This window comes from Protopterus annectens, chromosome 13.part0 (genome assembly GCF_019279795.1).
Source record: "Protopterus annectens isolate FY-2018-M chromosome 13.part0, PAN1.0, whole genome shotgun sequence".
NCBI lineage: Eukaryota > Metazoa > Chordata > Ceratodontiformes > Protopteridae > Protopterus > Protopterus annectens.
This window is the reverse complement of record NC_056747.1, coordinates 258,299,675-258,311,735: the sequence shown is the minus strand read 5'-3', so window position 1 is coordinate 258,311,735 and position 12,061 is coordinate 258,299,675. Positions and strand designations below refer to the sequence as shown.

General features: G+C 40.3%; 1 protein-coding gene across 3 annotated transcripts in view; it reads left to right on the top strand.

The window, feature by feature from the left end:
* Positions 1–12,061, top strand: part of ARHGAP45 (Rho GTPase activating protein 45) — a 786,168-nt gene that overhangs the window by 497,183 nt on the left and 276,924 nt on the right. For all 3 annotated transcript variants that reach the window (XM_044053816.1, XM_044053817.1, XM_044053815.1), the window contains exons 7-8: positions 4,249–4,386; positions 5,646–5,710. In XM_044053816.1, the coding sequence (XP_043909751.1) occupies positions 4,249–4,386; positions 5,646–5,710 (203 nt within the window). The remainder of the gene's footprint in view (positions 1–4,248; positions 4,387–5,645; positions 5,711–12,061) is intronic.

The window sequence follows — 12,061 nt, the reverse complement described above, 5'->3', positions numbered from 1 at the left end:
CCTCCAGGTTAGTGGCACAGCACGATGCTTCAGAGATCATCCACATGCAACTAACAACAGGCAAAACTGCAATTCAAATTGTAGCTTGCTACAGATCACCCACCATGACCCAGGACCCCCATTCTGCATTTCTGGAAACACTGGGAAACATAAAGGTCCTACCAAACACCCTGATATTGGGTGATTTCGATTACCCAAACATTAACTGGGAGAACTACTCAAGTACTAACTCCCTTGCCCAACTTTTCCTAGAATTTATAAACTCAAATGCCCTGGTTCAACTGGTCAACACTCCCACCAGAGGTGACAACATATTGGACCTGGTCATCACCAAGATGGGTGACTGGTGTTCCACACCAGAGGTCAACACCTCATTGGTTAGATCCGACCATAAACAAATCACTTTGGATATCCATATTCCGCCCCCACCCCCGGACAAGAAAGCCACCATGAAAAAGCAAACTTAACATTACTTAAGACCGAGGTGGAAAGTTTCAAAGCTGCCATGCTGAAGGGTAACACTGTCCAAGCTGCAAAATCCTTTACTAATGCATTCTATGGGCAGCTACAAGAATGCATGGATCGTGCCATCCCAAGCAAAACCAAGACTCACTCCTCCAAGAAAAGGAAACCAGTCTGGTGGACTCCTGCCATAAACAAGCTATACAATAAAAGGAGGAAACTAGTACAGAAAAGAGTAAAATCCCAAGAAGGGAAGGCATCCCTGATCAGTATCAGCAAGAAACTACGATCCCTCATAAAATCATCCAAGGTGAGCTCTGAAAGAAAAATTAGCAAGGACTCCAAAGATAACCATAAGGCACTCTTTAGCTATGTCAAGAATCTAAGTGACAATGCTCAGATCTGCTCGGAGTTAGTTCAGAATGGCACAAAATACAATGAACCGACTGATATCTCCAATATCCTGGCAGACAGGTTCAGCACAAACTTCACCCCCCTCACACCCCCAAAAGGGCCCATAACCATACCAGAAGAATGTAGAGTCCCTGAAATCACAGACACTCAGGTTAAAGCAGCCCTCTCCAAAGCCAAAAAGACAGCATGAATGGGACTGGACAGTGTCCCAGGCTGTGTCCTACACGAGCTCAAAGACGAACTAACCCCTCACCTAAACACACTGTTCAAACTCAGCCTCTCCACAGGTTACATACCCATAGAGTGGCACACAGCAATGGGTATTCCACTCCACAAAGGTGGAGCCACAACAGACCCCAGGAACTATCGCCCTATAAGCCTGACTAGCTTGGTCTGCAAGGCTATGGAGCACATCATCATGGAACTCATTAACAGAGACATTGGGAACCTCCAAACACTGGACCCTACCCAGTCTGGCTTTGTTAAGGGCAGATCACACCTCCTAAACCTGGTGGACTTCTTTGAGACAGTTACCAAGGCTATAGACAAGGGAAAGGTGGTACACACAGCCTACCTAGACCTCGCTAAGGCCTTCAACACCATTCCCCATTCTGGTATTATAGACAAGCTCACCAGCCTGAACATAAACCCCTACATCACAAGATGGGTTGCCAACTGGCTCATGGACAGAGCCCACATGGTGAGAGTTGCAGGAGCAAGTACCATCTCTAAACCAGTTACAAGTGGTGTTTCCCAGGGCTCAGTCCTAGGACCCCTCCTGTTCAGCATATACTTCTCAGAGGTACAGGTAAGCACAGGAGGACTATGGCTGACCATGTTTGCAGATGACTGCAAACTAGGGGCTATAATTGACTCTCTGGCTGACACAGACATCCTCCAAAAGGGTCTCACTGAGACGGATACCTGGTGTCAAAATCATGGCCTCAAGCTAAATGCCAAAAAGTGCATAGTCATCCCCTTTGGAAAAAACAAAGTACCCACAAACTACCACATAGGTGGTAGTCCCCTAAATACGGAAGACGTAATAAGGGATCTGGGGACCCAAGTAGATAGTAATCTCACCTTTGATAATCACATTGCCAAAGTGGTTAGAAAATCCTTCTACATGGCCCCCTAATCACAAAAGGGTTTGCATCCAGATCAAAAGAGGTCATTGTGCCCCTCTACTTATCACTCTTCAGACCCATCTTAGAGTACAACACCCTATTTGGGATGTATCTTACAAGACACCTACAACAGCTGGAAAGACCACAGAAGTACCTCACCAAGAGGATCAATGGCCTCAAACAGATGCCCTATGCAGCTCGACTGAAGAAACTCCAGTTGTACTCGGTTGCATACCGCCTACTCAGAGGTGATCTCTGCCTGACATACAAGGCCATGTCCAACCCAGAATTGATGGACATGTTCCACCTAAAGAAAACCTTATCCCCTCGAGCCACACGCTCTAGGGATCTAAACCTCACCACAACAATAAATAGGACGTGCTGGAGGGATAGATTCCTGTCCCAGAGACTTCCCATGCTTTGGTACAAGATCCCAATATACATTAGGCAGAGCTCCTCGCTAACATTCTTCAAAAGAAACTTTGACAAGTGGATGGGAAACAGAAAGTTTACCTCAGTGATTATTTCAGTGGCTCTGCTGGACAGAGGCACAGGGAACTAATCTAAGGGGGCGGCAAAAGCCAACAGATTCTGGCTAGGCTTATAAATGCCTTCGGGCAGATAGCCTAGTACCCACCTATGAACCTAAAAAAATGGTGGGAAGTGGCAACTTATCTGTTTTGTTCAGGATTTAAATGAATGCTTATTTTGGAGGTGGCTGTAGGAAAGGAATAGCTTAGTTATGTTTATTGTGGAAAATGATGGGAGATAGTGAAAATATGGGTAATTGAGGCCTTTTTCTACTAACTAAATTGTGATTATAACATAATTCAAAGGTTTTGCATGTGAAATTCAGGAAGTTTACAGAGAAAGTCAGTGGAGGGGATTGAGGGTAGGGCCAAGAAAAATGGTTTGAAGGATACTGCTGTGGATGATAAAGTCTGTCAATTTGTTAGGTAGGAAAGAAAGACTGAAAGTGATAAATTTGGTTGCAGGAATACCCCTTTGATAATGTAAATTATGTTAATTTAATAAATATGTTAAAATATGGTTTAGGGGCAAATTCATTACCAGGACTGATAATGTATATAACTGCTCAGGCTTATGGTTAATAATGAGTGGGTATATTAGTTGTTGCTTGCTTGGACTGTGCGTGTATTAGGGGGTAAGAAGGATAGAAGACTTAGAAACTAAGCAAATGTTTAGGAACAGAGTTCCCATAATTACTTTTTCATGCTGATTTAGTAGTGTAGAAGTTAAAGATTAAAAAGATTTTTGATTTTAGTAGTAGTAGTATTAGTGAAGATTCTGGGGACAGGGTTTGACTGAGCCTTCATAAAACAAAAATGAATGGTTTAGGAAGGCTGGAGAAGTTATGAGGAAGGGATACTGGTGGTAGAAGTGTGGCATATAATAAGATTACTAAAACAAGAAAAAAAATTGTGTTACAGTAGTGATTTAACCCAACATTTAGGAAGTTATTTTTGTTAAAATTATTATTACTAGGTTTATGACTTTACAGCAGAGGTACTTATTTATTAGAGGAGATATATGAAGCAGAGGTTATTTTTTTCTCTCTTTTATATGGGATTCCTGGGTAAACTTAGTCAAAAAGGGTCTTTGCAGCGAGAAGTAAAATAAGTGTTAGATATTGCCAGTCCAGTATTAACTTTGATTTGTGTTTTTTTAAATAATAAGCTTTTTAAGGAAGAGGAATGAGGGGTATGGAGAATAATCTGAGAAACAATTAAAGAGGTTATACGGAAACTGAAAGAATGATATAACTAACTGGTGGTGTTTCTGAGTAGGACACAAACAAATTAATAATATATCAAGAAAGAATAAGTGTAGTGGGTTGAATGAAATTTTAGAGTGAAGAATAAGAAAGAGTGGTATGTAATAAGGTGTAAGAATTTTATTGGAACTAGGGTGGAAATTTCTGAGGGATGATTACTAAAATGTATTTTTTGAGATTTCATTATGAGTTCTCTGACCGCAAATGCAAAATAATAAACATCAGAATATGAAAAGTCTGATGTAATTCTGTAGGCTTTGCACAACCTTACTTAAAGATCTTTTTAAGTGGGTTAAGAGGGGTGGAGAAAAAACATTATGTGTTATAATCTAAGCTTATCCATTAGTTAGAAATGGACAGATTATGCAGTCTAAATAATCTTTATCTGGCATCAGATTCTAAGATTAACTGAAGTAAGCATAACTAACTTGTGCTGTTTATCTGGAACAGGTAGTCTGACATCAGAGCAGGTCGACATCATGCTTCAAAAATATGAAGGTGGAGTGGAAGCAGCGCTACAGTATGCCAAGGCAATCTCCAAATACATGAAGGATCTCAGCATCTACCTAGAGAAAAGAACAACATTGGGTGAGTTTGGAACATAGGTCACAGCTCAATATTCTTGTTTTGTTCCTGTTACTACAATAAAAAAAGATTGATAAGATGATGCCACCATGGATGTTACAGTTTAAAAACTGTTTTGGAAGTATGTTGACAACAAGTTGGTGTTCATTTACTTCCTTACTCCTTACTAAATAAAGCAACGTCTTTCAGCTTTTCCTGGTTAGGGGTCACCATAGCAGATCACCGGTCCGCAGACTGATTGGTAGTGGAGTTTTTATGGTGTTGAGTTGCCAGCCCAGCCCCCAACCTTCACAGAAGGCACACACACATACCTACCTGCATGTCTTTAAAATTCATTGACCACAGGGAGGGCATGCAGACTCCACACAGAAGGTGCTCCAGCTGGGAACCAAACTGGACAGCCTCTTGCTGTGAGGCAACAACACTAACCACTGCACCACCATGGCCTCATTTTGTTATTCTTTACTGATATGTGCTTAACCATCACTGATTGGAGTTCCTCAAGTTGTCTGTAGTTGCCTACAAATGTCTGTTACTGTGTTACCACAAATCAGCCCCCCCTGAATTTACACGTTGGCCTCCACCCTGCAATGTAGAGCTACTGATATGTGGAAGCCTCTCTTCTTCAATTTATTTTGTTTAATTTTATTTTATTTATATTTGTTTTCTGGGGAAGAGCACTGATCTCCATGGACCTTTTTCAGACTCAGCCTGTGAGCAGTGTCTGGTTAAGTGACTTGCTCAGAGTCACACAGTTAGGCAATGGTTGCTGTGGATGTACTTTTTATGTCTGAAGTACAAGTTAAAGCCTGCATGAGACTCTAAGTACTTACACTGCTGGAATTATTCATTTCATTGCAGAACCACAAGCTTAGGAGAAGGCAGACTGGATTCAATAGCTAATTGTTGCTGGGGTAGAAAACCTGAACCATAGTTCCTACACTTTACCTACATGTAAGCCAGCTATAAGCTAGCTGATGTTAATGACTTGCACTAGTTTTTGAATAATTGAGGGCATTTTAAACAGGTAAGTAGGAGATAATGAAAACTGCACAAGACTGTTTATGATGAGTATTTTAGCACATTAGGGTTAGTCATTTATTCCAGTGTCACACAAGGAGATTCAAATACAAGTTACTTGGCTCATAGTCTTATATACTGTGCATTATGATGTAGCTCTACAACAAATATTTTCAACATGCCATGTGCTTTTTCAGAACATTTGTTAAACCATCTTTCTTTACTTTTTCTAATTTCCACAGAAATGGAGTTTGCAAAGGGGCTTCAGAAAATGGTTCAGTCATGCAAGGCAAGCATAATGGAGGAGGTAGGTAACTTCCTAGACACCATGCCAAAAAGACACCATTATATTTTATTCTGTGCATCAATGTGAAATTTTGGCTGATGGCTTTTGCTTTTTGTTCTGCTGGATGCTAGTGCAGTCTCATCTTCAGGTACTTGACTAAGGTGGGAGGGTGGCATAATGGTTAAGGTGTTAACCTTGCAGACCCAAGGTGCAGGGGTTGATACTCATGTGGGGTAATTGGCTAGGCTTAAAATGGCCCACAAAGGCAGAAAGCCTTGTGTGTAACTATGAACCTATAAAGACAACTGCAGGCAATAGTCTAGGGAGAGTATTTTGTAACCATACAATGTTTATGCTATGCAACTGTTACAGGACAAGACATCTCCAAGAATTCATCTGTTTTATCAGGATGATTTTTAGATGTAGTAGTTCACCAAGTAGGTACTGCCTAATTACAACCCTCTTGTCACTGTTCTTATTCAAGACTATTCTTAAAAGAAACCGTTAGATCCAAAGACGTCTCATTCAACCACAGTGGACTGTCATTGCAACCTCTCACCACAAGAGAGCTCTTCTGCTTCTCTGCTTATTATAATTTCTTCACCAATAAAAAGCTTTTCACAACAACCCAGCTCTATCAGAAGCATCCCGTACTATAACTTCTTAAAATATAGTGGTCCTGCAATATTCTAACCGTGCATCCTTTGCTCTCTTTCGTTTTGTCTGTCTCCACCAACCAGCACTTCCGCTAAAGTATCTCACACATGCATCTTATTAGAATAATTCCCAAAAAGTCATTTAGAGGTTGTGTAAAGGTTCTTACTAACCAAATACAAGTCCAACAACCCTTCTCAGGTTGCAGAATAATCTACTATTTACAAAGCCTTTGACAAAGACAGCAACAAAAGAGAGAGAATGCTCACTCCTCTTTTATCTATGAATTCCCCCGTGTTTTGATCATGTGATTGGCCACATTTATAAGTGAATCAGACTTTTCCCATTGGTGTGGGTTGATATTTATGTCCTGCTTTGTGTTGCTGCCTATTCTTCATTGCCTACCACCTGCCATTGGATGCTTTACTATTTTTATTTGTCCCCTGTATGTTGCCCTAATTAAGAAGCAAAGTTGTCATGAGCATGGTCAGACATACACCATGTATGGTGTTTTAAATTATTTATTTATTTTGCACAGTGAGATGAGCTAGAGAGTATTTTTTTAAAACAACTGGCATATATTATTAATGTGTTCTTTTTTCAGAATACTTAGTTGACTTTTTTTTCCTAGCAGTAAAAAAAAAAATTATGATGTCTAGAAACTGACATCTGCACTTTCACATGTAATGTAATCAAAGCCCTACCTACGTATAAGCTGCAGCTCTGGGTGAGCTCTAGTTTCCACTGGGACTTCAACCATAGAGAATGTACATGGGCACATGTTCTCCACTACTCTCACTAAGAAGAGGCAAACAGGCTAAGCCTCATTACTCCTCTCCTCCTGGTGCCAGTTCCAACAGGCACCCAAGACACTAAGTGAACTGGGATCACCTGATGTAGTCAGGGCTTTATCCCTCAACCGAATTATGCCAGCTAAAAGCTAAAAAGCAGCTAGCTTCAAGGACTCTTCCACATTCACATCCACATTAAGGTGTCAGTGTCAGGTTTTCTGGCACTATAGCATCAGCTGCTTTCTCAGTTATGGCTGATATTACAAAGTAACAGAGCTATAAATCCCTAGAGGTTCAGAAGGTATAGAGCCCAATGAGGAGAAAGCAGGCAGGCCACAAAGAATTTTCTGTGTGGATTTTTCCTAGGGTCAAAAATCATAAATATGAATATTAGTACAACATAACAGCCAGGGACACAAACTCATAAAGAAGTGATCACAGGATATCATGTACACCAACATGGTGTGAATTGAGGAGGCTGAAAAACACAAATGCCACACAAAGGGGAAGCAGCTAAGTTATGCTTTATTTATTTATAGCAGTGCAGGATCATTTTGTAAGGAGAAAAATGTACTTTGAGATGAGGAAAACTTATGTTTAGGATGCAGTTGTATGAGTGTGTTTCACACAATCTATGTATTAGAGTCATAAAGCTAGCCCGCAATATATAGGGCTGTGGTGAGGAAGAATTCCCATACAACAGCCCTATACTGCTCACAGATGCATGATTTATGCAGATTAAGTAGAATAATGCAGCTGCCTACCCTTGGGAGCCATACTGAAGAGTAACTGTGCAAATTAAGGTACAATTTTAACATAGTTTTATTTATTTTATTAAAAAAAGAGGCAGACTGGATCCAAGGCCCTTTTTAAACTGTGACTTTGTTAAAACATCATGAATAAAGTATTTACAGAGAAGCAAGTTGCATTATTATACAATAAAAAGACAATATTTAGTTCAACACCACAAAACTGTGTTACCACCTTGTTGCAATGAGGCAATCAAGAATCACAAAAGGTAGTTAACCTCACCTTGCAGAAAACCATAGTCATAAAGATCCTAACAAGGAAGACAGCTGTACTTTACACTTAGCTGAGAAAAGGTCATTTGCCTTGGCATGTATCCTCGCTGTTTGTGAGGTGGTGGTTGACAAACTTGGACTTAAATTGGTGAAATGTTGAGAGGGACCTGATATTACTGGAAGTGGGTTCTGTACCTTAGACCTCCTCAAAAGGAGAGTGCTTTTTTAAAGCACTCTGGGGAGTAACAAGAGTGCTTTAAAAATCAGAGCCACCACTGATCCCGGGAACTATCACCCTATTAGCCTGACGAGCCTGGTCTGCAAGGCCATGGAATGTATCATCATGGAACTCATAAACAAAGACATTGGTAACCTCCAAACTCTGGATCCCACCCAGTTTGGGTTTGTGAAGGGCAGATCATGCCTCCTGAACCTGATCGACTTCTTTGAGGCAGTCACCAAGGCTGTAGATGAGGGTAAGGTGGTTCACACAGCCTATCTTGACCTCGCCAAGGCTTTCAACACCATCCCCCACCCTGGAATTATAGCTAAACTCACTAAACTAGGTATAAATCCCTACATCACAAGATGGGTTGCCAACTGGCACACTGACAGAACCCACACTGTAAAAGTTGCAGACTCCAAATCTGGCCTCAAACCAGTGACAAGTGGAGTACCACAGGGTTCAGTCCTGGGACCTCTCCTGTTTGGTATCTAGTTCTCTGAAGTACAGGCTAACACAGAAGGCCTCTGGCTAACAAAGTTTGCAGATGACTGCAAACTAGGAGCCATAGTCAAGTCCCCAAATGATGTAGACATCCTACAGAAGGGCCTCGCTGAGACAGATGCCTGGTGTCAGAGCCATGGCCTCAAGCTCAATGCCAAAAAGTGCAGTGTCATCCCCTTTGGTAAAAACTCTGTACCCATGAACTACCACATAAGCAGCAATCTACTTAACACTGAATGTGTGATAAAAGACCTTGGGACCCAGGTGGACAGTAGTCTCTCCTTTGATAGTCACATCGCCACAGCAGTCAGGAAGTCCTTCTACATGGCACACCTCATCATAAAAGGGTTCTCATCCAGGAAAAAAGAGGTCATTGTTCCCCTCTACTCGACACTCATTAGATCCATTATAGAGTACAACGCCCCTTTTGGAATGTACCTCACAAGACATCTGCAGCAGCTGGAAAGGCCACAGAAGTACCTCACAAAGAGGATTACTGGCGTCAAACAAATGCCCTACACTGACCATCTCAAAAAACTCCAGCTTTACTCCGTAACATATCGCCTACTCTGAGGTGATCTCTGCCTAACATATAAAACTATGTCAAACCCAGAGCTGTTGGACATGCTACACCTAAAGAAATCCCAATCCCTCTGTGCTACATGCTCTAGGGACCTAAATCTTGTCACCACAATAAACAGGACATGCTGGAGGGATAGATTCCTGTCCCAGAGACTTCCCAAACTCTGGAACAGGCTACCCATCTATATCAAGCAAAGTTCTTCATTAGCACTCTTCAAGAAAAATTTTGATGAGTGGATGGGAAATAGGAAATACACCCTGTGGATCACTTCTGTGTCTCTGCTCGACAGTGGCACAGGAAAATAACTTTCTTGGGTGGCATAAGCCAGGGAACCTTGGGCCGATAGCCTAGTACCTACCTATGAACCTATAATTAGGAAAGAGCGGAGTGGATGGATTGCCATTGCAAGACCAGAGAATGTAGGTGGATTTTTTTTTAATTTTAAGAAGGGAGCCAACAGTGGTTAAGTGTCTAAAGTGAATAACTCAATAAGTGGCTATGATAGTTGTTTGTGCAATGAGTGAAACAGTTATTTACTGAGAGTTGTACAGTGAATTTCAAGATAGAGATGGCTAAGCCATGATAAACCTATAGATTTTGCTAAAAAGAACCTAAAGTCTATTACAATTCATAACAGGCCCTGCAATCAGTATTGGAAATCTATATTCAAAGCAAACCTCTCAACCGCTTAGCACAAGAAATGTGGACAAAGCCAAAAATAATGGCAGAAGAAAGGCCGAAAAATAGAGACAAATTTTAAATATTGCACTTATAAACTTAGAAAGTTGATAGAATAACATGATTTGTGTTAGCATGCATTTTCTGGTGAATATGAAGTCTAAAACTCAAATGAACATCATTATTTATTGAATTCAGTCCTCAATGATTTGCCAGAAAACCACACATTTTATGAGGAACAGACCAAAAAATGAGGCAAAAATCTGGACATTCTGTGAAAATCTGGGCAGTTGATAGGTATGAGTCAAAGACTGGAATAAGCATACATTTTGCAGCGAAGGAGTTTACTGAGTGTTAGCAGACATGAAGTTTTGTGTCAGATGTCTGATGTGTTATAAGTGGGTCAGTTTATTACTCACTCATAAACCAAATGTCAGAGTGAAACATTCAAACGGTGGATAAAGAGGAGGAGTGGAAGGGAAGGGAAAGTGAAAATAGTATTAGAGGTAATATGTGGGGCAGATATAGGAGGCTGGACAAATAATGTTTAAAAGCAAGATTAAGAGTAAGAGAAATAAAACAAGGGAAAGGAGAGATAAGATATATAAAGATGTTAGAGGAGAAGAAGCTAACATTTTAGCCAGGAGAGCAAGTGCAAAGCCAGTAGTCAGAGATGAATTCCATTTGTTGCAGCTCAAATAATTGAAAGTTATGTATTTCCCTGATTGGTGCAGGGATCGTATTCCAGACTTTGATACACCTTATGAGTGTAGATTTTGAATACAGTTTTTGTCGGGCTTATAGATGTCAAGTAGATTTTTTTTTGTCAGAAAATTGAAGATATGTGACAATTTGGGAGGCAGTGGTAGGGAAATGTACTTACAGCAGGACAGGAAGTGGGATTAAATATAATTCGCAGCACTATATGCCTTTCTTATCTATCTACTTACTGATAGGATTATTCCACCCAGTTTAGAGTTTTTAGTGCAGAACAGTGATGTAGTCTGTGATTTGTATGACCCACAGATCCATCTACTTTGTTGTAGCACTGTTTAAGTTTAGATTTTAGGTTGATGATAGTAAGATACATGTGAAACCAGAGCACAATATAGCTTATAGGAGGGGACTGCCTGACTACAGAAAAAAAAACATGAAGTAATAAAACTTGAGTTTGGTAGTGGGAGGAGACATATTTATAATTTGTTCTTCAAGTATAAAATTAGGATTGGGTATACCTGTGTCAGGTATAACATTAAGAAATGGCAGCAATATCTACTTATTCATTCATGAGTTTCAAAGCAATTTATTCTCACAACCATCAATCCTTTGGCAATACCAACCCTCAGGCTGTACCCTTTTTTCAAGGAGGGATTGGACAGTTAGTTCTGGGGTAAATTTGAGGGTAAACAACACCTCAACCAAAAGAGGAAACAGATACACTGCATAAGTCATAAAACTGAGAGACTTTATTGAGTACATAAATACTCAAACAGCCATGACACATTTTCAGAACAGAACATTCACCATGATTTGAAACTGACTTTAAAATCTTAAAATATTCATTACAAGACAAGAAAAAAATAATCATAATTCAAAAATAAACATTAAAAATCATAAATATCTTCCTTAACATAAAAGTCCATTCCTAACAATAACTTATTATATAATGAAAGTCAAGACGCATAAACCCACATACTCAGAGGTACTCACCAACAGCTTACCAAAAGACCAGAGACCTCCCAAACGCAGACCACCCTCACATACTTGTACATGAACAGAATCCACTAGTACACATAACAGCATGTAACAGTGTCTCAGAAATCAAGACCCTAAGGCAGAACACTTCTAAATCAAATTCCCTAGTTATAGGAGACCCAATAATGAGAGACACAGATGTCCTTCTCACCAGGCTGGACA